At 44.4% G+C, this 27,500-nt stretch overlaps 1 protein-coding gene across 1 annotated transcript in view; it reads right to left on the bottom strand.

Moving 5' to 3' along the window:
• The window catches only part of lpp (LIM domain containing preferred translocation partner in lipoma), a gene marked incomplete at both ends in the record, with an annotated part of 142,447 nt that overhangs the window by 53,833 nt on the left and 61,114 nt on the right, over positions 1–27,500 (bottom strand). The window contains one exon of the mRNA XM_080537296.1: positions 13,325–13,933. Coding sequence (XP_080393422.1) covers positions 13,325–13,933 — 609 coding nt within the window. The remainder of the gene's footprint in view (positions 1–13,324; positions 13,934–27,500) is intronic.

Genomic DNA, 27,500 nt, shown 5'->3' with positions numbered 1-27,500 from the left:
CCTTATGTTGCAGAGCGGGGGGAGAGAGAGAGAGGTTCACATGGCAACACACAACTCTTACTGACTATCGGCCACCGTTCTGAATAAAGCTCCTTTCACCAATGGATGTGGAATTTGTGTGTGAGTGTGTGTGTGTGTGTGTGTCTGTGTGTGTGTGTGTCTGTGTGTAATTTAATTTTAATTTTGTCATTTAGCAGACGCTTTTATCCAAAGCGACTTACAATTACGAATTACAGGGACATTCCCCCTGGAGTAACTGAGGGCTAAGTGCCTTACCCAAGGGCACACTAGTAGTGGTGTGGCTTCAGGCGGGATTTGAACTCACAACCTTCCGATCCCAAGTCCAACTCACTATCCACTAGACCACCACTACCCCTGTGTGTGTGTCTCTGTGTGTGTGTGTGTCTGTGTGTGTGTGTGTGTGTGTGTGTGGGTGTGTGAGTGTGTGTGTCTGTGTGTGTGTCTGTGTGTGTGAGTGTGTGGTGTGTGTGTGTCTCTGTGTGTGTGTGTGTCTGTGTGTGTGTGTGTGTGTGAGTGTGTGTGTGTGAGTGTGTGTGTCTGTGTCTGTGTGTGTGTGTGTCTGTGTGTGTGTGTGTGTGTGTGTGTGTGTGTGTGTGTGTCTGTGTGTGTGTGTCTGTGTGTCTGTGTGTGTGTGTCTGTGTGTGTGTCTGTGTGTGTGTGTGTCTGTGTCTGTCAGAACTGATGAGGAGGAAGAGTAGTCTGGTCAAGGTAGTTGCTTACCCGGTGTTCCAACAGGTAATAGTATCGTATATGTCCTAGAACACAACCTCAGGCTTTCTCTCCCTAACTTTGATGTCAATGATAAATGGACTGCACTTATACAGCGCCTTTTTTGCTGCTCCAAAGCGCTTTACAGCGGCCTCTCATTCACCCATTCACACACACACATTCACACACCAATGTGAGCAATAAGTGCTGGGCAGGGGGCTATATTTCCCTGGACAGAGGATCTCCCGTCTCTTATAGGAGTTATCACCACCGCCTGACACAGTAGTCATGTGAAAGGGTATTTAAATGATTCTACAGCAATGACTTATGCTCAACAACATTGTTATATACGGGCTTCAGAGACCAGAGAACTGGAATTAGTACATAGTATATGCCTTTAAAATGGGTCTTGTAAAAAAAAACGAGATACTACCCCCACAGTATAATCCGTGTCTCCTGAGCCACAATATCAGCGGAGCATTATCTCCATGTTTCACTCCTGAGTGGTTTAATCATCACACCTTAAACCTTAAAACAAAAGTAAGATTGTCTTTATTTACCGTCGTGGGCTTAGCTAACGGAGGCTATTTCCTGCACGATCAGCATGAAGGCTGAACAAAAGAGTTAATCACTCACAGACACATTTATCCACAGATTAAATGATGATGGACTTCATAATACAAATGCTCTTTAGTGTCAGTGCCGTACATCTGCAGCTGAGAGCACAAGCTGTTAGCGCGGGGGCTCGGCTCAGCTCACAATCTGACATCCCTGCGTCGTTGCCAAGCGTTCAGCTGTTAACATAAATTCCAATTGTTTTTTGGAGAGGGGGGAGAAATAAACACTTGTAGGAAAAAGACGGCTTATTAGAATAATAATAATAGATGCAAAATGGTCCTCCTCTGTTGTTCCGTTTGTGCCACTTCATACGGGATTGAATATTTATTGGATTGGGATATTTATATAATAATAAAACACAACAGAGTGTCTTGTCTCTCCACTTAACGACTGATTATAGCAGCTTAGAGGACGTTTCTTTTTTTTTTACCAAAACAATGGATGGATTGTTGGATCATCAGTCTCGCAGTCAGTCGCTAATGCAGGGAGGGCATACAATCAGAAATTAAGTTTACCATTTGACCTTTTTGAATCTGACCTATAAACACAGTGCATACTGTATGCATACACTAGGGTCGTAAAACAACCTAAGGATTATGCATAATTTAAAGGATTACGCATAACTTCCACTTTCCCAACAATGGATAGCTTTACAATGTAGGCCGGGCTTCCATATGTAACTATAATGTTTCCCCATCAACAAGCTATTCATATTCACGGTCTCCCATAGAAAGCTTGGAAAGGACACACACACGTTGGCTTTGCATGCTAACATATTCTATTCAACAACCACCACACGTGAGAGAGGCATCTCTAGGGATGTCCCAGAGGAGAGGAGCTTGACAACAGCAGTCCCTGTTGTGTTGGTACATGTGATGGTGTCATCACGACCAGTTTAGACGCATGGGGGGGGCATGGGGGGGGGGGCAGAAGTTCATCTCATGACTCCTCTCCTTTGTGACACTGAGTACCAATGAAAACCAACACACAACACAGGACCAGTGCAGAGTTGTTCCAGAGTGCATTTAAAACCAGCAGCGAGCGGGCCTATCGTAAAACAAACAAATTAAGCTCAAGGCCACCTTCTGACGAGCAACACAGAGAACGTATACATTCTCTCCCAAATAAAATAGGTCATGCTGTTTCGGCTCTAATTAAACGCTGAGAGGAAAAATAATAACAGTCAAATGTTGAGAGGTGGTGCAGAGTAGCTGTACACAGAGACACAGAGATAATAATTAAAAATCAAGGGATTCCATAATTGACATTTTCCACAGCCACCCATATCTGTGCAGCAAATTGATTTTTTTTTTTATATAAAGGGGATGATGATCTCAGACTGTTGGAGACATCTAATGTACATATACAAGCCTTTTTCTGTTTTTGGTAGGAATGTGTGTGTGTGTGTGTGTGTGTGTGTGTGTGTGTGTGTGTGTGTGTGTAAAATCTAGGTCATCTGTCGGGAGCTGACACGTTTCCCCCTGCAAACAGATATGTGGAAATATGAAATATGAGAGAGTACAGACAGGGGTGCCACAAGCAATCTGCGGAAAAAAAAAAAAAAAAAACTCTACAGATGACTACACAAATTGTTGGGATAGATAGAGATAAACTTCCTTGGCCTCTCCTCTCTACGTATAATTACATAAACGCGCTACTAAACGCTACATTTTAGGGGTAGTAGGTCTCCTTGGTTTATGTAAGAATTTACATCTCTCTCCTGCTGTTTCCTGGTGCGGTAGTGCGGATGTATATTTAAACACGTGCGGCGACCATAATGAGGATTCACACCAGGTTTAAGTGTCAAAATCAACTTACTGGCATCAGTCACTTCCCTTTTGTAATACACAGTGTTGTCTGTCGCCTCTATAATTTGGTCCGCATCCTTCTCTCCCCTTTGACCAAACAATTACACGGGGAAGAACAGTTCATTTGAATGATACCCTGAAGGTTATCTCTTGTCCAAACACCACCACAGGGACGACTCTCTCTCCTCCACACACAAAAAAAAGAAGAAGCTAAACATTTGAGGGATACTTCCTTGATGATAGAAAAACATTGCACACGTTTATATGTACTTTGAGGCAGAGGGAGACAGGAACACTTCCGTGCAGAGAAAGGTTGCGTAGAGGACACTGGTCGCGCAGGATTGGCTTACTGAATGTTTTACAGAGTAAAGGTCAAAAACTTTTGATGAATTCGATGTGATCCTTAGGAGGGGTCAAGACAAAAAGGTGTATCCCGTGTCCTTATATTTCTCTCTCTCTCTCTCTCTCTCTCTCTCTCTCTCTCTCTCTCTCTCTCTCTCTCTCTCTCTCCTCTCCATCTTCCACAGTACCCTTGGCCTCTGGACTGCTCTCTCTCTCTCTCTCTCTCTCTCTCTCTCTCTCTCTCTCTCTCTCTCTCTCTCTCTCTCTCTCTCTCTCTCTGATTTGAGCTGCGCCCTGCGACCAGAGGCCAAGCCAAGCGGCCACGTGCAGGCGTACAGCAGGGTAAGTGGGGTATGATGAGGACCTCAGAGGGACATGAGGGTGCTGTACTGCCTGATGGCCAGCAGGGGGCCCTGTTGAGCAGACATTTCTGCCCACTCTCAGCGCCTCTGAGGGACTCAGGGCCCCTCCATCTCCATCTAAATCCTCCTCCGTGCGCAGCAGATCGCCAAGATCAATACCCACAACCCATCGTCTTAATGGTGTCAATGAAGCGCCCAGAGCTGTTTTGAATAACCAAAGTAAGCTACTTTATCGAATTAATTACATTATTATTCCACTGATCAGTTTCTCCAAAGCAGTCACAAGTCACAATGCGGATGTAAGTTTGAACATCGGAGGAAACTAACATCCAGCGTCATCTCTCTTGATGATTGGGTGGAATGATGTCATCTGATCAATGATGTCATCCAGTCAAACCCATGACTACTGTATGATATATATATATATATATTACAGCCCCACAAGCTTCACAACTTCACAACAACTTGAGTTCTTCTTCTGCAGGATAATTCTGCATCTCAGTCTCTGGCTCGGCCTGTCGCTTGTGAGAGCGAAGGTCTGAACTCTGAAGCCGAGAAAATAAACAAACCGTTCAGACGTTTGAGATTGCCGGAGCCCATTGAGCTGTGGTGGCGGGTATCGATCCAGGACATTATTTACTGGCCGCGCCGGGCCTCTCAGAGGAGCCGGAGGAACAGGGGGGCGGCAGGCCCCTTATTATTTACGAGAGGTCCTCTGACAAACGCGTCTGATCTACAGAGGCTTATGGCTGACAAATGAACTGCTGATTGGAGTCAGAAGGACTCGGGTCGGGAGTAACTGTCAGCATTTTGGGGTGTGTGGGGTGTGGGGGGGCACCAATTCAGCCAGGGACCACCCACACAAAAAGAGAGCCAGATTGAATCAATGAATGTGCTCTCTGTGTTTGATTGTATCTCTGATTTGTGTGATTTGCATTCTGTTGTTACCGCAGGGAGAGAGAGAAAGAGAGAGAGAGAGAGAAATATAAGGACACGGGATACACCTTTTTGTCTTGACCCCTCCTAAGGATCACATCAAATTCATCAAAAGTTTTTGACCTTTACTCTGTCAAACATTCAGTAAGCCGATCCTGCGCGACCACCAACCTGACATTCTTTGCATTCTCTGGCAGGGCTACTGTATAACTACCCAATTATAGCTTCCAGAGAGACGCCATGCCAACAAATCAGCGACTGAGGTCTGCAAATAGACTTGATTGCCCAAATTGTGCAGCATGGATCATTCAGGCAAGCAGAAGCAACTGTCACAACTTTTTGATGCAGTGCTAAATTCACTCCGATTTAATTACGCTTTGGGAGAACAAAACCTCGCAGAGCAGCAGCCAGTGCTACAGAGGCTGGAGAGAGTAGCCTACTACCTACACATGGTACTTTGGAGCCTTTCTCTCTGGTGTGTAATTGAATCTCAATTATTTGTACGAACATTCAGATGTAACCCCCTCTCACCGAGCCCCCCCCCCACCCCAGCTCTCAATGAAAGGAAATGTGTCTGAAAACTTTATAAAAGCTGACATCCCTCCACCCCCCATACTCCATTTCCTGTTGTTCAACCTTTAACTGTGGCTCACAAAGTCTGAAAGTAAATAAACTAAATAAACTTCAGCTCTGGTTCAACAGGTTATCTAGAGGCTTCTTATAGAAGCGACATGGAATTGTGCCGATGGTTTCCTCTCCTGTCTAAAGGAACAGCATGTGTGTTCTCTTAAAGACATTATCAGACGCAGGTAACAGTTTTGTCTGTGTTACACACTGCTAAACAAAGCCTGATCTGAACCCGAGCTTGAACCAAATTCCCTATGCTTTTCAAGGAGCTCAATGTACTTTGCAATGTATATAATACTATTATTACTATTATTTCTCTTCTAACATTCGTTATATATCGATGCATTATCTAGTCTAATGAAAAGTCCAGCAGAGTTCACAAGCATCTTTCCAGATATAGCAGTAAACTATTATTCTATGGATATGTGTTATATAAAATACACAGATAAATGAGAATATGATCACAAGTGATGCCTTAACCATTTAATCAAGGATTTCTCCCCTTCATGATGACATGAGGCTAGGCTCAAAGACTCAGTTTCCAATTAATGTACACAGTACACTTTATAATATAATACCATATTGCATTAATTGTTCTATTAGACACGGTAATCCCTGTAAAAAACCTGTGTCTGCGAGATAAACATTTAATTAGATGTCAACATGCCTTCCACACTGCTTTAATACATGATAATCATGTCATCACATGGGCTTCTGTGAGGGCTTTGGTTCGGTCTCTCCACCATCACCAGTTACTCTCTGTACTGCTGTACTTGTTTGTCACGCTGCTTAAATATATTCTTAGATTCTGTTCAGATTGCTTCGCTGACAATGAGAATCTGAACGTCGAGCTTGAACCTAAGATAAAAATAGAAAACAATAGAAGAAGAAGAAACCAGCGTGTTTGACTAGAGCTTGGATGAAATGAGAGGTCAGATGGAAGCGCAGGTATTCGCTACCTGACGCACCTCCACACCTCCACACCTCCACCAGCAGCAGGGTGGTCAGCTGGGAGCCACCCTCCACCCTTCACAGATCGTGACGTTAGAATTATAAGGTTCTATCTCCATTTTTGGTCAAAATTTAGTTTTTTACATAATCTGATCCATTAGGTGTTTATTAATGCCTGTGTGGTGTTATTTTAAAAATGTTGAAATTTTTGAGTTAGTAATTCATAAAATACAAAGGTTCCATCTCACAAAACATAATGGAATGTAAAAACTTTGACGCTCAATATCTCTGTTACTGCCCTAAACGGAGATAGAACCTTATCATTCTAAACGGAGATAGAACCTTATCATTCTAAGCTCACGATTTGCTAAATATAAATCTCTGTGTAAACATCTACATCTGTAAGGGAATATACACATAAAGTGGTGGGGCCCAAGACACTAAGACAGTAGGGCAACTTGAATCCTTCTCTTCTTAGTCTGAGCTTTTGAGAATGTCGCTGAGGGTAGAAATGCTGCAATGAAAATTGCTTGTTTGTACAGTTTGCACAGGCCAAAGCAGATGAAAGTATGTGGCTGGGCTGCCAATCAATGTAATGGCCTGTCGCTTCTCTGAGACAAATGGGTTGGGTTAGGAGGTCACTGGAGGATACAGAGTGCTGAGGGGAAGGAAGGACTCAATTCTATGATATCAATCACTGAGGAGTCCAAACCGAAGCTCAGCCTCCGCTCCACGACAGACTTGGCAGCATAGTTGTGAGGGTTCTTGAACGACACTCTTTCACCACTGTATTTATAATACCGGAAATATAAAAAAGTTCTGGAAGACACACCCGCCCTCTTCTCCTGACCCACATTGACCCACACATGTCGGGGAGTTTTCTTTTGTCCAGTTTAGCCTATGCCTTTGTAGCACGGTGATGCCTCTAACCCTGGTGGGTTAACACAGTCACAGTCAATATGATATGTGTGATGTGTGTGATGTCAGTAGCTAGCTACAGTATGCCCCATGAGCAAAAAGTCAAACGGCCATTGGCCATATGTGTGGCCATGATAATATGACAGGCTTGGCGGCGTAGGGCAGATTTATCACTCTGAGCTCTTCTCACTTTTAGTCACAACGTGTAACTCTGCACTGGGGTCAGAGTGCTCTCTGGGAAATCTATAGCAGGGCCGGTAACCCCATACTAGCTTATAGCAGGGCTGCTAACCCCATACTAGCTTATAGCAGGGCTGCTAACCTCATACTAGCTATAGCAGGGCTGCTAACCCCATACTAGCTCAGCTACAGCTAGCTTGCTCTTTCAGAGACCTGTGAGGCGGCTAATGCTAGCTCTGAGTGTCTGCGCATCCAGGGCCAATCACCCGAGGACGGTCTTGAGAAACATCCTGGTTGATATTATTTGTGTTTGTCACAACTGCACAACTGATCACTAAACTCGAGGCTGACTACTTCCACTCAATAAAAACACACAGTACACGCTTAACCACACATTCAACATGTAATACAGACAACTAACTTGTCCAGACAGTCTCCATCTACTGTACTGTGTGTTGCTTCACTAATGTTTTCATTAGTTCATTCTGAAGATGATTTACAGTATAGCCTTCAGAAGCACTTAATACTGTAACATGCCAGGGCTCATCTCATCCTCCCAAAGGTGAACAGCGCTGTAGGCTGTTACACACACGGTTATGAGCGATGACGCAACGTCTTCGCGATCGAAGGCGGGATCACGCCGGGTTAGAAACATTAAAAGGTCTATTTTGGGCGGGTGCTGACAGGTCCATATGTAAATGTTCTCGTGCAGGTCAGAAAGCAAAATGGCCAGCAATGGAGGGGTGGAGGGGGGAGACATGTCAGAAATGTTAACGTGAGTGTTTGACAGCTGAAACCATCATTGACCTTCTAGGGGGCTTTAGCCGCCTGTAGGGGTTGAGCAGTTCAAAATAATCCCCCCCCCTGTCAAAAGTCACTCAAGCTCAGGCAATAACAGAAGTCATCATCCAGCTTAAGCCTTGCTCCAATTTTGGGGGGAAAAGACGGAGAGACTTGTTGGAAATTGTTATATCAATCGGCAGCCGTGAAATCTGTTAATATTTTCCTACAATGGAGATCAAACGGTCGTCGGCGGATTTGGGTAATTGAGTGTCCTTGAGCCCTGTTGATGTGCAAAGCCCCTCTCTCTTTACACCTTCGCTTCACACACCAGAGAGGAGCCAATGGGAAGAGGGGACTGGGACGGGCAGCCAATCAGGTGCACCGCCTGGATCACGGCATCGGGTCCCAAGAGTCGATTTAAGACTTCTAATGACGCTGCCCTTCGATGAATACTCTCAATTACATGAAATGATCTCTTTAATAAAGTCCTCAATCAAAATCACAGACCCCCTACCGTGCGGGGCTGAGGCATTACGGTTCATCAAAATATGATTAACTCTGAGCAAATGGACATAATTTCCTCATAATTATGAGAAATAATATGTGAAGCAGTCCTATAAATTGCTATAGGATTTCGGTTTGTTTATACAACAGATTAGCAGAGGCACAGCCCACTTTTAGTAAGCAGATTTAAGCACCGTGTGCGTAAGGTTATGAAAATGTCATGACATGGGGTCAACAAGATTGACAATGATAAAGGCAAAGTTGACAGATTCCGCTTTCACTCTAATCTGGCTTTTATATTGTGTGTTTCTGTTCTATTTTGGCACCAGGGCGTGAAAGCGTTGCAATATGCAGGGAGGAAAATAAACAGAAAGAAAGATTAGAGCTAAAAGGGTGGAAAGGACTGTTAGGGGTTGGACGTGAAACATAAGGGGAGGGACAGGCATGAGACGGGTCACCACAAAGTCACACGCAGTTTGTCTTCCTAGTTGGACGACTGTGTTACAGCTATGCTACAGCTACAGTAAGTAAGTAAGTAAGTAAGTAAAGCTTTATTTATATAGCGCCTTTCGTACATGAAATGCAACTCAAAGCACTTTACAATAGACTACTAAAATACAACAACATGGCCTGCCCTATCTTATTAAACCAGTCATCTACTGTATGACACAACAACATCCTATCTCATCTGAAGAAGCAGGGAAGACAGATTTGCTTGGCGTGCTGATGATGTCTGGCCTTGGGTCTTCTCTCTCTACAAGGTCAAAGGTCACCTACTTGAAGGCTATATCTATTGGCCAAACAGTATAACGACTCTAAAAAGTAACTCTGAGACCTGGGTAAATGGTAAATGGTAAATGGACTGCACTTATATAGCGCCTTTTTTGCTGCTCCAAAGCGCTTTACAACGGCCTCTCATTCACCCATTCACACACACATTCACACACCAATGGCGGCAAGCTGCCATGCAAGGCGCCGGCCCGCTCACTGGGAGCAATTTTTGGGGTTCAGTGTCTTGCCCAAGGACACTTCGACATGTGGCCAGCCGGGGCTCGAACCGCCGATCTGCCAACCTTGTGATCATTAGGCGGCGACTCCTCTACCTCCTGAGACACAGCCGCCAGGGGCATGCAAGCGTCAGGGGATCAGGTGCACACACACACACTGTCTCACAGGGCAAAGAGGCGTCACACTAATTAGCTATTCACACTGACCCAATTAGGCCTTCAGTCCTGCTGTGTGTGTACCACTGGCGCAACATGAAAGGTGTTGTATTGCCACAGAGGCGGTGACCCCATGCCACCCTCCAATTAAACATGCCCCAAGGATACTTATGAAAGCTAGGTGGACTGTGTTTGGGGTTTGGACAAACCTTGAGGAATTATAGATGTTGCATCTTTATCTCTGCTGATGCTAAAGGTAGGCTACATGTGTCGTATTCACAATAAGAGGGTTATATTCTTAAGAAAGATAACATAAACATACGTACATAAATAGTAAATACATACAGTACATCAAATACTAAGGGAGAGATTTGCTTTTATCTGAAATCAAAGGCATGTTCGCAAATCTATTAAACGCCACCTTTTGTACTAATAATGCACCATACTGGGACTGAAGACGTCTTTTCAAGCAAAATGTAGACTTTTGTTTTGAACAAAATTAATTAGTTTTTTTTTTTTGTAATGTAATACTGTACATAAAGATGCTGGCTGCATTGTTCTATCTAATTTGTATTTAGTAAAATACAGTCCTTGATGAGTTATTCCCATAGGCTGGGAGGGCCTGTTTGTATTTTGTGCAAGCATAAAATCCTTGAATTAAAGGAAACTCAAGGGCCTGGTACTTTCCAGAGATTGTCGACGGCTAGGATGTGTTGAAACTACAATAGCTGTCTCTGTGGTATACGCTATTCTGAGCCTCGATGACGCCTTCTGATCCGTCTCCACGGGCTACTGTGGTTCTAACTGAAACTACCCGTATCGTCTCGACTTGACCCGATCCCTTCTGCTAAGGACTACAAATGGATGTCAAAGATGATTCCATGTCCATGTCCCATTTTTGTGAATCAAATAAATTGTGGTCTCACCCTATGGTTTATATACAGCTACAGAGGTTAATCCAGGAACTGTTGTCAACAACAGTGAAAAAGAACCTTCCCTTGAACAGAAAGCTCTGACCCTGTCTGTCACTTGAAATAACATCACTGATATACAGCAACATCAGAGTATTGCATTACTGTAATGTGACTCAATGTCTTTTATCCTGGAGGAATTCGTGTTACGGATGGGGGGGCGGGGGTCACCCTCCACAGTGCTAGGTGTCTCTCTCTCCCTCCGGCCACCCACTGTGCCGCCTCACTCATGGACTAATCGGCTAATCACCTGCACCTGTGTTTAATTGTCACTCCTGCTTTACGTACCCTCCCTTCCCTCCCCTCCCCGCTGCCTCTTCACTGTGTGTTCGCCGTGTGTTGGTCACCTGAGATGAGAAGTAAGCCATTAAATATTAACGAGTACTGTGTTTTTGTACAGTACACTCGTGCTTTCCCTTTTGTTTTTGAGTTTTGTTTGTTTCCCATTGGCCTACTCTACTTTCTAGTAAAGATCTTTTGTTTGGTATCGCTGCCTACCCGCCTGCCTCCTCCATCCTACCAGAACCTTACAGAAGAACCAGACATGGGGCGGCTGTGTCTCAGGAGGTAGAGTCGCCGCCTAATGATCACAAGGTTGGCAGATCGGCGGTTCGAGCCCCGGCTGGCCACGTGTCGAAGTGTCCTTGGGCAAGACACTGAACCCACAAATTGCTCCCAGTGAGCGAGCCGGCGCCTTGCATGGCAGCTTGCCGCCATTGGTGTGTGAATGTGTGTGTGAATGGGTGAATGAGAGGCCGTTGTAAAGTGCTTTGGAGCAGCTTTGGAGCAGCAGAAAAGGCGTTATATAAGTGCAGTCCATTTACCATTTAACAGCAGCAGGCGTTCATCCGGTATCACTGCCTCCTCACCTGCCTCCTTCATATGCAACGCACCTGTGTCCTGCTCATCCTACCACAACGTTACAACATCTTAAAAGACCAGATATTCTTGGAAAGATTAAAAACTTGTTTTTCAAAAGCCCCGAGGTAAGGAATGTGTTCCTTTGTAGAATGTTGAACATCAAATGAGATGACCTAGAAGTTCCGCTGAAGGCAAAGACAGAAATATTCCAGTACTTGAACTACATATCAGTACGTTGTTCTGTGCTGTTTTGAGTAATACTAACTAATCTCCTGTAAATATAACACTTCCGATCGCCGATTATGATTCCCTCACACACCCCAGGACGTTCTTCCATAGGGGTGATTCTTTTTGTCAGCTTTATCTATTATTACTACTACGAGAAAATTCTATGATCTAACAATATATTTCAAATCTACAGTGAACAGAAACACAATTACGCTCAATCTATAGACGATTGCATCCCACTCCTTAATAAGCAGTTACATAGAATCAATTGTGTATCATATTCCAGAGTAAAATGAAAGCAGAAGTGTAGAGAAAGAGAGGCAGAGCTTAGATGTGCAGGTGAAACACAAACACACACACACACACTGCCTTTTGTAAGACAAATGAAATCAGATGGTGGAAAGCCCTACAGAAAAGATCTTTTAAAAATTCATAAAGGTTAAAACAACTGTTTATTCTGAGCATTTCAACCAAGGACGTAAGAGCCTCCCTGTTGCATTGCCATCTGAAGCAATTAAAGCACAAACAAACTCGCACACACTTAGACATACAAACCACACACACGCGCGCACACACACACACACACACACACACACACGCGCGCACACTCACACACACACACGCGCACACACACACACACACACACACACACACACGCGCACACGCACACACACACAGTTTAAATGCCTTTCAACATATTCCTCATCATGCATAAATGTATGAGCTGAGCAATGAACCAAGAAGGGAATCCTCGTCTATTTGATAAAGATGGCGGCACATTTTCATCACCAGCTGGAAATATACCGTAATATAATACATGTTGTGTTTGGTGACATTTAACTAACAACTAAGACGTGATAACAACTCCTAATAAATCAGTCATTAATGTATTCATGTGAGGTGATGCATCAGTCGTATTATACAGTGGGTCTCATTCGATGTTCGTGACGTTAGAATGATAAGGTTCTATCTCAATGTTTGTCAAAATGTAGTTTTTTTACATAATCTGATCCATTAGATGTTTATTAATGCCTGTGTGGTGTTATTTTTTTTAAATGTTGACATTTTTTAGTTAGTAATTCATAAAATACAAAGGTTCCATCTCACAAAACATAATGGAATGTAAAAACTTTGACGGTCAATATCTCTGAACTACCCTAAACGGAGATAGAACCTTATCATTCTAAACAGAGATAGAACCTTATCATTCTAAACGGAGATAGAACCTTATCATTCTAAACAGAGATAGAACCTTATCATTCTAAACAGAGATAGAACCTTATCATTCTAAACAGAGATAGAACCTTATCATTCTAAGCTCACGTGATGTTAACTATCCTTACCTTCTGTGGGACCATGGGGCCAGCAGTGTAGGGGGCTAGGCTGGGCGGCGGGTCTGTGATGTACGTCTTCTTAGGTCCCGGGTGTTGTTGGAAACCTTGGGCAGGGTGTTGGAAACCTTGGGCTCCCCCGTAGGCCAGGCCTTGCCCCCCTGCTCCGGGGTAGTGCTGGTCCTGGTAGATGGCCTGGGGCGCTTGGGCGAAGCCGGGCTGCGGAGGTCCGTAGGCGAAGTCCGGGCCTCTGGGCTGGGCGGGCATGTACTGCACCTGGGCGGGGCTCCGGATCGGCTGCTGGGCGAACTGCTGCTGGGCCCCCGGGGCTTGGTGCTGGGGGCCCGGCTGGGCGGACCTCACCTGGACATTGAAGGTGGGCTGGCTGGGGGTGGAGGCCGTGGCGTAGGAGGCCGGGACGGGCTGAGGGGCCGTCTGGAACAGAGGCCGGGCCACGGGGCTGGCGGAGGAGGGGGGGGTGGAGGAGGCGGCCGGGGCAGCCGGGGCTTTGGGGGTGGACTTCTTGGTGGCGGTCATGGGCGGCTGGGAGGGGATGACCATGCGCTTGTAGCCGGTGACGGGGGCGTTGGGACTGGTTACTGCCGGGAGAGTTGCAGAGTTCTGGAAACAAAGGAAATAACAGTGTTGAATGTAAAACCTCTGCTCAACTTTGACTCATTTTCCTTTAGTTAAATGGACTGCACTTATATAGCGCCTTTATCCAAAGCTCTTTACAACGGCCTCTCATTCACCCATTCACACACACATTCACACACCAATGGCGGCAAGCTACCATGCAAGGCGCCGGCCCGCTCACTGTGAGAAATTTTGGGGATCAGTGTCTTCCCCTTCGACAAGTGGCCTGCCGGGGCTCGAACCGCCGATCTGACAACCTTGCGATCATTAGACAGCGGCTCTACCTCCTGCACCACAGCCACCCCTTAGTTCACGTAGCACATAGCAGATATCGGCTCCACCTACTTGAGTGACGATCTATTTTCAGTGGAGTGAACTCAGTGGTTGACCACACACATCAGGGCCATGACTAGGTGGGGGCTCAGCACCAACGGTTTAACACTAGAACAGCCGTGCCTTTTTTTACCTACTATAAGAGCCGCCCCTCTTTAAAATGCTCATGCTGCTATTTACACACAACGACCACTAGTTGGCCCGCTTGTAAATTAGCCTGATTCCTCCTACACAGAAAAACTGCTAAATAGCTTCATACTAGCTTATCCTGATGTGATCTTGAAAATGTAAGGATACTGGGGTGGTAGAACGCACATATCTAGGAAAAGTCATGAGAGGAGGGTCCTGAAATTTGATCGAGTGCAAAGATAGAACATGTTTCTTTACTCACAGGGGTCAAAATTACCCCTCATGGCTGTTCTAGTGTCAACTTAGTTGTCTCATTCTACAGAAGGCAAATGAAAAGCCCCTTCTGACTTAAACGCCCCAACCTAAACATAAACACCATAAACCAACAGTAGCACATTCATGTGAAAAGCCATGTATCGGGTTTGCATGAGGAAAACTAGGTTATTGAAGTGACTCGAAGTCCCGGTGAAACCTCGGAGCCAAGCGTTCAGACCCCGGAGGTATTTATTGACAGGTGTGGCTTACAGTCAAGTAATTATCCTGCCTGCCTCCGAAGTATCGATCGCTAGGCTACCTCGACAGCAGAGGCCCCCACTGTCCTGACCGCAGCACAGCCATAAACCAGGGCTAATAAAGAATAGAGAGAGAGAGAGAGAGAGGGGATAAATTGTTTGGTGTAGGACGCCAAGAGGGTGGGCTGGCAATGGCACAGCCCAGGACACTTCTGCTGACTCTGGCTGGCTGTGCGGGGGGAGGCGGTAAATCAGAGAGATTTGTGGGGTCGGTGTTCCTGGGAAGAGGGAAGAGGCCGTCGTGGACCGACCAGGATTCTCAGGAGCTCTGAGCAGCTCTGTGGCTCAATCTAACGCTTTGAATATAACCACACAGAACACTCTGGTCAGATGTCCAATTTCAATCTTTTTGAGTGACCCTTCGCGGAGGTCTTCGAGGGGTCTATTAACGTGACGGGACTAATTGGGTAGGAGGAGATGAAGTGGGTTTAAATTCCCCTGACATACAGTGAGCTTAGAATGATAAGGTTCCATCTCCGTTTAGGGCAGTTCAGAGACATTGAGCGTCAACGTTTTTACATTCCGTTATGTTTTGTGAGATGGAACCTTTGTATTTTATGAATTACTGACTGAAAAATGTCAACATTTTAAAAATAACACCACACGGGCATTAATAAACACCTAATGGGTCAGATTATGTAAAAAAACTAAATTTTGACAAAAATGGAGATAGAACCTTATAATTCTAACGTCGCAATACAGTACCTGTACAGGCTTGGTGTTGAAGGTGATCTCCTATGTTAGAGTATTTCAGGGCCTGAGTGTCTCAGACACAACTAAGTTTGGCATCTAGAACCTTCTGTGTGCTTATCGGTGTCAAATCCTCAGACGACCTAAAAAGTGTCATTAACCTTGGTTGGTCTTATTAGCTTACTGCCTAAAGGACAAAAAAGAGGAGAATCAATTACTAATTTTACTGTATTAATGGAGCAGCAAAAAAATAACACAGTCTTCAGATCCTTTAAGGGAATTGACAATATTATTTTAGCCAGCTGAGATAGATGTCTTCCAAATAACTCCAGAACGAACTGCCAAATTAAATAATGTCAGTCTTATTAGCTACAGTATGTTATGTTCCATCTTGAACATTCTAGAATGTAGGAAATAGGAATCGATAAGGAATTTAATTGTGCCAATGATGAAGGATGAGATCCACAAAACATTCTGCTATCCTGATAAAAGAGAGAGAGACTCACGTGTTTTCAGCAGAGACACACACACACACACACACACACACACCTCTGGCTCACATCTGACTGAAACCCAAACTAATCTAAACCCAAGACCCCAGCAAAGGAGAAGCCCTGAAGGAAACCGTATAAAAAGTCCCAGATATATATTTCACGCTTTTAACCCCCAATTTCTGTTTCAGTGATTAGTGCTGATGTTTATTAAAATGTGTGTCTGTCTGCATATGTATGGGGGGGAAAAAAATCACAACTATACCCTTCAGGGAGTGATATTACTCAATTTAAATGTTTCATGGTTTTTAAATACTCTAGATTATTAATTTATCTATAAAGGCCTTAAAACCTAACATTTACTTAGCAGAGCACTTGAAATGCAAATGGACCCCTCAAAATAATTACAATGTCACGGCGCATTTTCCACCAATTAGATTAAGAGAACAAATGCAATCCTTTATGAGGTGGTGAAACCGCAACCAGGATACCGATCTGCAAAAGTTACAGAGAGTGAAAATTATTCTAATGTTAAATATTCTTTATATAAGTTGCGGGAAGGTCACGTTCTTCATCTCTATCATGCCAGATCACCAGTACCAGGCGTGAACCATCCAAGTAAACACACACATGGGCCTAATTCAATGCGGAATGGCTCATAACTCTTGAGAACATGTGAGCTTAGAATGGTTCTATCTCTCCATTTAGGGCAGTTCAGAGATATTGAGCCTCAAAGTTTTTGCATTCCATTATGTTTTGTGAGATGGAACCTTTGTATTTTATGAATTGCCAACTCAAAAATGTAAACATTTAAAAAATAACACCACACAGGCATTAATAAACACCTAATGGATCAGATTATGTAGAAAACTTAATTTTGACAAAATGGAGATAGAACCTTATAATTCTAACGTCACGAACAGTACTAGATGGTCACTCATAACGCCACTCGGCCTGATCCAGTCACAAACAGACCACATGACTACGTTAGATTGATATATCAATCATTTCCTCAATCAACTGGCCAATCACAGGCCATTTTTGAAGACAGTCACATGTTCTAATGACCATTAAAAGCCCATCAGTCCAACATACTGTGTCGCACTGTGGTCGTTTCATCAAACTGGTTTATGCCCACCACTGTGCTGTGCCCTCTCAGGAACATATGACACCGATTAAAGGAATCAGATGGAATGACTTCAGGTTACTGTTCTACCAGGAGATGTCTGAAGTGATGAAGGCTCGATCGATCAACGTGACATAACGCAAACGCTGAGGGCAGCGCTTCTCATTGAGACACTTCCTGTCTGGGACCAGACATCTAGTAGCTTTACAACACAGCACCTAAGAATGACTGAGGACCACTGCTTCATTATCCCATCACCCCCATTACAACTGAAAGTTTAAAGGGACGGTTCAGGTTGTTTAATGTTAGACCTCGTTTTCCAATTACTTGGAATGTCTTAGGCTCATTCAGACACATATATAAAGTGTCTGGATGAGCCTACAATACTCCTATAAGTGTAAAATGAGGTCTAACATTGAAAAACACAAACATGAACTATCCTTTAAGGATAGCATCTTAAAAAAAAAAAAATTATGACAAGACAAATCCGGATCACGGTGAGACCAAGAGGCAGTCTGATGGCCAATGAGAGCTGGGAGTTTTTCATGTTTCAGATTTGGTTTGAGGAAGAAACACACATCCTGTATCACTGCCTCTTTATGCAAACAGAAAACAGAGAAGAAAAGCCTGGATATGTCTTTAGCCTACAGATATTCCCTCTAACATGCTACATCTCATCACATCATCTCTGCTTCTGGGTCCCAGGGGAACGCACTGCAGCAGCCAGGGAGTAAACTAGCGTTATTTATATAACTACGAGGGTAACACGGGGCTGTGAGCGTCCAGCCACTGTTCAATGTGAAATTATTCTGTTCCAAAAAAAAAAAAATCACCTCACAGACGATCCCTTTAAACGTGCGATCTGTAATTCAAACAACAACAATGCGTCTCCCACCCTCCCACTTTCTGGGTAAACAGCTGAGGGACGGAGCAGGAGAAAACCTCTCTCATACTCACTGAGCTATGGATATAAGGGCTGACCCTCCATCAGATCAAAATGATAGTTGTCATGTTTTACCGCTTTATAGTATTTGTTTACAAAGGGGCGGCTGTGTCTCAGGAGGTAGAGTCGCCGTCTAATGATCGCAAGGTCGGCAGATCGGCGGTTCGAGCCCCGGCTGGCCACATGTCGAAGTGTCCTTGGGCAAGACACTGAACCCCAAATTGCTCCCAGTGAGCGGGGCCGGCCGGCACCTTGCATGGTAGCTTGCCACCATTGGTGTGTGAATGTGTGTGTGAACGGGTGAATGAGAGGCCGTTGTAAAGCGCTTTGGAGCAGCTTTGGAGCAGCAAGAAAGGCGCTATATAAGTGCAGTCCATTTATCATTTCCTATTTTACAAATGCATTGTTTACAAACACTGGAGGAAATCAAGCTCATATGTTGGGTTCTGATGAGGTGAGACAACTGAACTAAACTCATGAGGCGTTCAAACTTCTATTCTTCAAGAATCAATGGCCAGATATCATTCATTTAAAAGTCCAAACATTGATGTAACAAAACAGATTTAACCTTTAAAACCTTTAAGACCTTTAAAAGATACTGTAGGTACACCAGCCATCCAATCTGTCTGCCATTTATAGGCAGGTTACAGTATACATGTATGTGACCCACTATGAATTATGACTGAGTTGCTGTAATGATTTAATGATTTCAGTCATAAATCAGGGAATCCAAATTCAGGGGGATTACCTAGGGATCACGCACACAGGTAAACATCATGTGATGTTTTACACCATCTCTCTGTCTAATGAACATCTCTCTGTCTAATGATCGTCAACCTGGCAACTGTCTTACTCCCCTGAGGGGGGCCGTTGTTTTTCCTCAATTGTGTTTCTGGCCTTTTTTCTAAAAGCCCCCGAGACTGATATTTATATATGATACTATATGAGACTGATATTTAGATATTATACTATATGAGACTGATATTTATATATTATACTATATGAGACTGATATGTATATATTATACTATATGAATATGCTGATATTTTGACTGATAGACTGATATTTTGGGGGTTGCGGGACCTTGAGCATTTCCCTATAGAGAAACATAGACTCTCTCTCACGCACATGCACACAGAACACATACTACTCTCTCTCACGCGCACACTCACACACACACACACACACACACGCACACACACACACACACGCACACACGCACACACACGCACACACACACAATTGTGCTTTCAAAAACTTTCCTCCCCGCCACTCTAATTCATACTGACTTTGCAAACAACTTAAGTGTGAAATTTCTCAGAGATTCCCAAGAAAGGCTTTTTTGACACATTAAAATAGATTAGGAGAGACTAGGCAGACCTCAAGGGCCTGAGTCAATCTGTTAACTTTGCATTTCAAACCACAAAGGGGGGGAAGATTCTTACAGCAGGCTTGGGGAAAACCCCCTATGCTAGGAAACGCTCTAAAATTCTCAGTCTCATTTTTAGCCTCCTACTCACGCTATGACCTTGGATGTTCGTGAGTTTAGAACGATAAGGTTCTATCTCCGTTTAAGGCAGTTCCGAGATATTGAGCGTCAAAGTTTTTACATTCCATTATGTTCTGTGAGATGGAACCTTTGTATTTTATTAATTACTAACTCAAAAATGTAAACATTTTAAAAATAACACCACACAGGCATTAATAAACACCTAACGGATCAGATTATGTCAAAAACTCAATTATGACAAAAAATGGAGATAGAACCTTATAATTCTAACGTCACGTGTTGTCTCCAAACTCCCCCCTGCTCCTAGCTCAGTCTGAGGTAACAGCTAAGTGTCCGTAGAGCTTCGCGCCCGTGGGCCTAGCCGCCTAACCGCCCGTATCAGCCCATCTCACCAGCTGTGGTCATGGAAGGATCACAAGTTAAACACACAGCCGACGTCTAATCTTCTCTCCCGCTCTCTCTCTCTCTCTCTCTCTCTCTCTCTCTCTCTCTCTCTCTCTCTCTCTCTCTCTCTCTCTCTCTCTCCGCTCTCTCTCTCTCCGAGTCTCTGTGGCACTGAGAGACACAATCAGACAGAAGCAAGCGGCACCAAAGCAATGTGACTATCTCCATACATCCATATTAAAAACAATCCTCTCCCGCCTCAGTACAGTCATGCATTTGAGGGTATCAGCAGCACTCTACTTAAAAATAGTTCCAGATAAGGAACATTAAATATGATTAAAGATGTCTCTCCTCTGAAAAATGTTGGCGAGACCCCCAGCTGTTTTTTTGAACTATCTCACATTCACAGATAAAGTGCATTAGACTGGTATACAGACGTTTCTGCTCTGTGTATCATATGGATCAGTTCTCCACTCCCTCTCTCTCTCTCTCTCCTTCAAGGGGCAGTGCTTAGTATCGCACTCCTGCCAAAGTCCTCCAGAGTCTAGAACAAAGGATTTTTTTCTAAGTGAAGCTTAAATCACAGATCAGGGCGTATGCCGTATGTATAAAGCATGCGTTGAAGGTAGTAGAAATTCCCCCAAATTACCAGTTTGAATAGAGACAGAAACACAACAGGCAGGAAACCTTCTCCAGTCATAAAGTTGTTTTCACTGTAGGGTCACAAGAGGCAAGGCAGCACAAGACCAATAACCTATGGATGACTATGGATAGAGTCCTCACCACCCTCTCCCTCAAATCACCTCAGAGAGGATGGGCGATAGTGTTTCAGAAGCTGCAACTACAGTTGCTGTTCATCTCACTGCATTTATCATAAGCTTGTCTTTCAGAAAGAAGTGAATGTAGAGAACATGTTGTGGGAGTTTTGCTTTTTCATTAGTTTTTTATTTGTTATCTTTTATTTTTTACAGAAGATCCCCTGTAAGGTACATGGGGATAGAAAAAATATAGACAGAAAAACATTTTTTGGGTTAAAATGTAGTTTTTTATATAATCTGATCCATTAGGTGTTTATTAATGCCTGTGTGTTGTTATTTCTAAAATGTTGAAATTTTTTAGATAGTAATTAATAAAATACAAAGGTTCCATCTCACAAAACATAATGGAATGTAAAAACGTTGACGCTCAATATCTCTGAACTGCTCTAAACGGAGATAGAACCTTATCATTCTAAACTCACGATATGTCTTAAATGAGCACGACGTTAAGTTATCAAATGTTTGGCTTCCACACGTACTCCCCAGAAAAAAGCCTCCCATAAGAATATGTAGGCTAAAATGTCAACGTTGATGTAACATCATCATACAATGTGGAGTACACAAACATTCTTCTCAGGGTCACTGTACTACATCTGTAATCCAACCAATTAACCAGGTCCATCCTCAGTGTGCTCATACACGAGGGGATTCTTTATGATGTAAAGAAGTACCCCATCGAGCAGCTGTCATGGAGAGCCTCACTTTAACATTCACATGCTGTGGTAATGTGGTCTTCCTCACATCCTCTTCACGTGGGTTTTTGTGCATTTGTGACCCTCCTCATCCTCCACGAGGTCAAACCCAGTTTAAAACATCCCTCGCTAAATGTCAATGTCATCAGACACGGAGATGGCCAATTGCAGCTCTACTCTCAGAGGGGGGTGAGAGTGTGTGTGTGTGTGTGTGTGTGTGTGTGTGTGTGTGTAAGTGCGTGCAGGCGTGGTTGCGTGTGTGTGTGTGTGTAAGTGTGTGTGTAAGTGCGTGCGTGTGTGTGTGTGTGAGCGTGCGTGCATGGTGTGTGTGAGTGCGTGCGTGCGTGCGTGCGTGGGTTTGTGCGTGCGTGCTTGCGTGCATGGTGTGCATGGCGTGCGTGCATGCGTGTGTGAGGGGGAGGGGTAATGTGCGATGACAGTGGCATTTGCCTTTCAGCATCGTTACTGGGAAGACCCACGTTGTGATGTAAAGAGGCAGGTTCTGAAGACAGTCACAGCTTCCCCAGCACAACAAACAACAATTTGTCATTGGTTCGCCCTGTTAATAAAAGACACAGGCGTGTGATAGTACGCTAGTTTATTAGACTAACGAACATTGACGGGACACATGGAGCACCCGCGGGCGCTCTCCTCTCTCTACAGTTGGCTGCACCTGTCAAAACTCAAAACCTGCTGCCAGATTGACCTTAAGGTCAACGGGCGCCAGTGGCATTCTGGCAACGAGCTTCGCTAACGTCTCTGCTCCACACCGCCGCGCGGCTAGCGCAGAGAGCAGCAGCAGCAGCAGCAGCAACACACGCAAACGCACAGAGATAAAGAGTTAAACGCCACACGTCTACCACGATTACTGAGCCGCTGCTACAGCGTCAGACTGACGTACCAGACCCAACCGGCGGTTAATAGCACACACACACACGTGGTCACACAACTCTTGAGGACACTGGCCCTAAAGACAAAAAAAATCCATAGCGAAAAATAGATGCTCATGGCAATGACCTTTTAGGAAGAATTAGCCAGGCTAGGTTGCCAGGCTACAGCTTCATCAGAGTGAGACGTAGAGAGAGAGACACACTCCTCTACTCCTGACCTCTTTCTAGGGTTCATCACGAACCACAAGACAAACAAACACCGATATGTTGTGTACCGTTAGCCTGTCTCTAATCACCTGTAACACATTGATTGGCATCGACCCGCTAAGATCGTCTAATAGGCTGAAAGGAAAAGGCCCAGGTCTGAATTGTGGGAGATCACATTTATTTCTCTATCGTCAATCGTTATCAGACAGCGCTCTCTGCCTTATCCCTTCTCCCTGATCCCCTGGTCATTGATTTATTTTGATCCTTGTTCTCTGCCGTTAAGGTCTCCTTATGCCTGCGTATTGACAGGTTTACAGGTTAACTCAAGCTACCAAATGCGGGTCAATTGCATCAGTTGAACCAATTACATATTTCATTTTTTATTTGAAATGTAATATACTGTACTCTAAGCGGTACCATATCCATACGCTGGGAAGCTGATTATACTGATTATACAGTATGTAGATGCTCACAGCCTCTGCCATGCAGCGGGGGGGAGGGGGGGGCAGTTATCCTTCACAGACTGGAGAGGTCAGTTATCCTTCACAGACTGAGGAGAGGGCAGTTATCCTTCACAGACTGAGGAGAGGAGGGCAGGCATCCTTCACAGACTGAGGAGAGGGCAGGCATCCTTCACAGACTGAGGAGAGGGCAGTTATCCTTCACAGACTGGGGAGGGCAGTTATCCTTCAGACTGAGGAGAGGGCAGTTATCCTTCACAGACTGAGGGGAGGGCAGTTATCCTTCACAGACTGAGGAGAGGGCAGTTATCCTTCACAGACTGAGGAGAGGGCAGTTATCCTTCACAGACTGAGGAGAGGGCAGTTATCCTTCACAGACTGGGGGGAGGGCAGTTATCCTTCACAGACTGAGTGGAGGGGCAGTTATCCTTCACAGACTGGGGAGAGGGCAGGTATCCTTCACAGACTGAGGAGAGGGGCAGTTATCCTTCACAGACTGGGGAGAGGGCAGTTATCCTTCACAGACTGAGGAGAGGGCAGTTATCCTTCACAGACTGGGGAGAGGGAAGGTATCCTTCACAGACTGAGGAGAGGGGCAGTTATCCTTCACAGACTGGGGGGAGGGCAGTTATCCTTCACAGACTGAGGAGAGGAGGGCAGTTATCCTTCACAGACTGAGGGGAGGGCAGTTATCCTTCACAGGCTGGGGGGAGGGGGGGCAGTTATCCTTCACAGACTGGGGGAGGGCAGTTATCCTTCACAGGCTGAGGAGAGGGCAGTTATCCTTCACAGACTGGGGGGGGGGCAGTTATCCTTCACAGACTGGGGAGAGGGCAGTTATCCTTCACAGACTGGGGAGAGGGCAGTTATCCTTCACAGACTGGGGAGAGAGGGCAGTTATCCTTGACAGACTGAGGAGAGGGCAGTTATCCTTCACAGACTGAGGGGAGGGGGGCAGTTATCCTTCACAGACTGGGGGAGGGCAGTTATCCTTCACAGACTGAGGAGAGGGCAGTTATCTTTCACAGGCTGGGGGGAGGGCAGAGGGGGAATGTGTTCATCAAATCACGGTAATAAATATGTATCTTGTTGGCTCTGTCCACAGCATGAACATATTAATACTCTGCAGCCTCGGCGACGTGACGTGAGACGTGAGACGTATTCAGCTCCTTGAGTTGGAATCGGACAACAGGATTATGTTTCCCTGTCACAGGGGGCCCTGACATGACAACACCTTTCTGATATCGACACCAAAACAAATTGAAAAAGGAGGACAGTGAGAAGCAGAGAGACGCAGGGTGCAGATGACGTGACCTTCACTGCGGAGTGTTTATGAGGGGTTTCCTAAAGGTGATCAGGCCAGGGCATCAGTTACACAGGATGGAATAGAGAGGCTCCTTTCTGAGATGTATAAGTTCAGTATGAATGAATGAATGAATGAATGAATGATGATGAATGAATGAATGAATGAATGGTCTTTATTGTCATTGCTATAGTACAGGTACCAAACAACGACATTTAGGAGGGGTGGCGCCCCTGGTGCTAGGAAAGAAAAAAAAACTAAAAAAACAAGAAGGGAAAGAGCTGGTTTACATAAATAAAGAGATGTAGATTTATTTATATTTTTTATAAGTATATCAGTATGGGAGGATAAGTAACGTTTAATTGTTGTTGTTGTTGTTGTTGTTGCTGTTGTGCCTCCTCTCTATAGGGCATCAGAGAAGGAATCCTTGGAGGCTTGAGACATCAGCATTTAACCTCATAGGAGCCAACGGACCCCCATCGGCATCCGAAGTGATATAAAGAGTTTACTCGATCTGAATTTGAGATGTTTTATAATGTTCTAGCTCTATTTGCTCTGACACAGTAACATAGATTTTGATTCTGACACTTCTACAGCCACCCCACAGGTGTTAGCTTTCATTTGATAACAAGATCATTATGAAGGCCCTTGTGATTGTGGAGATATTCTATATTCACTGTGGGCATGTCATTTCGAGCAGAAAACCAGAAAAATGAGGTGGATAAGAAGAGGTAAGGAACTAGAGGCATAGTATATTTAATAGTATATTTTTGACTGAAACCTTTGTGTTTATACGGCTGAATAAAGCGAATCCGAGCCAGGTAAACATGACCCATAAATCACCTCTGGAAAACAGCAGGGGGCATCTCAAGAAAGAAACCTCTCAGTGTTGTTTTGTCAGTCTCAACGAGGGGTGTTTGAGCCGCACACATACTGTACTTGTGTCGTCTGGAATATTAGCACTCTCTGCTAGCTGCACATTTCCATTCTCACTGACAGGAATGAAGACAGCGGAGGTCATGTCCTTCAAAATAATAAATTAAAGAGCCTATCCAGCTCCCCCACAGAAAATTACTTACATATGTAGGTGTGTATGTAGACTTACATATGTACGTAGATATGTACATATGTAGGTGTTCTGTTAGAGAACTACTGTACAGTATGCTGGCAGAGTAAATGGTAAATGGACTGCACTTACTGTATATAGCCTATATATATATTGTTTTTTTTGGTGCTCCAAAGCGTTTTACAACGGCCTCTCATTCACCCATTCACACACACATTCACACACCAATGGCGGCAAACTGCCATGCGGGAACAATTTGGGAGCAATTTGGGAGCAAATTGGGAGCAATTTGACTTCGACATGTGGCCAGCCGGGGCTCGAACCGCTGATCTGCCAACCTTGTGATCATTAGACGGCAACTCTAAGTAACTCAGTAAGCACAACTGCTGAGCCTTAATGAAGTTTCACGTCTATATCTGAGATGTCTATTTCACGTCTATATCTAAGATGTCTATTTCACGTCTATATCTGAGATGTCTATGTCACGTCTATATCTGAGATGTCTGTTGCAAAGATAAATGAGGGGATGACTTTAACTTAATGGACAGCCTCTTCTCAGGCAAAACTTAAATAGATACCGCTAGCACTAAGGATGGTCTAACAATGATGCATGTGTAAGTAGCGGCAGCCCTGACCTCAACACCTGCAGAATTACTTCGAAAACAGTTTACTGTGACTGTGTTTCTCCACGCTGTCTGGAATTGTACCTAGCTCCCTGAAGCTAAAAGTTATTTCAATAGCAGCAGAGTTTAGCAAACAGGGAGATTAGTTAGCTCGCGCATCATGTGACTTGGATGAGACTTAGACCCCCCCTCTCCACCCAAAGTATTTATTTTGCAGATCTACACCACTCACATGGATGACATATTGTGAGATAAAAACGTCTAACTTAGCAGAAAGGTGACAATTTTGCACCCCTGACCAGTTTCTTTGGTCCAGAGGAAAACACACAGAAGGAGAAGGTTGTGAATGTATTACAAGTCAGAGACGATGCACAAACTCGGAACAGGGGGCTCATATAAACTGGGACTCACTCAGTTAACTTTCAACCACCAAAGATATATCGTGATCTTAGAATGATAAGGTCCTATCTCCGTTTAGGGCAGTTCAGAGATATTGAGCGTCAACGTTTTTACATTCCATTATGTTTTGTGAGATGGAACCTTTGTATTTTATTAATTACTAACTCAAAAATGTCAACATTTTAAAAATAACACCACACAGGCATTAATAAACACCTAATGGATCCGATTATGTAAAAAAACTAAATGTTGACCAAAAATGGAGATAGAACCTTATAATTCTAACGTCACATTCTAACATGTTTGTTACCCTTCTCTAGGGAGGTTGCAGCACCTCCAGTAGAAGCCCTGTCACGAGGCAGTGTGTGTGATCATTCTCTCCGTGCGCATTGAATTATTGAATTATCTGCAGGATGGACACAGCCAGCGCCACTTCCATCCCCGTCTCCTAACCTGACACCTGTTGCTGCAAACGCCGCCTGTCAACAACTCAGAGATAACATGCTTGCTGAGTTAGAATAAACATCTCACATTTCACATAATGTGAATTGTGAACCTTGGATCAGGGTTGAGTGGAAAGCTAAAACCATTTTAAATTAACATGTCATCAACACATCTTGTGAACATAAAACTACTAATCGTATGCATGTCCTCATTATGAAATCAGATTCACATTTTCTTAATAACTGGACTTAATAACTGGCCTACCAGAGCCGAACTGAAGCCAGAGCAAAAGGCTGATGATGCTCCGGACTTTTTCAAAACGCGCTCCAGACCACTGGCGGACTCAGGGGGGGGGCGACCGCCCCTCCTGGTGCCCCCACAGTTGAAAAACATCTGTCTTAAGTGCCAAAAATGCCCTTTTGAGTGGCAAAAATGAGCGGACGTGCCCTATTGGTTCCCCTCCAGTGGTCT

The sequence above is a fragment of the Nansenia antarctica genome (genome assembly GCF_963989245.1).
Source record: "Nansenia antarctica genome assembly, chromosome: 7".
NCBI lineage: Eukaryota > Metazoa > Chordata > Actinopteri > Argentiniformes > Microstomatidae > Nansenia > Nansenia antarctica.
Note: the sequence above shows the minus strand (reverse complement) of the source record. Positions and strands in the feature narration are given on the sequence as shown.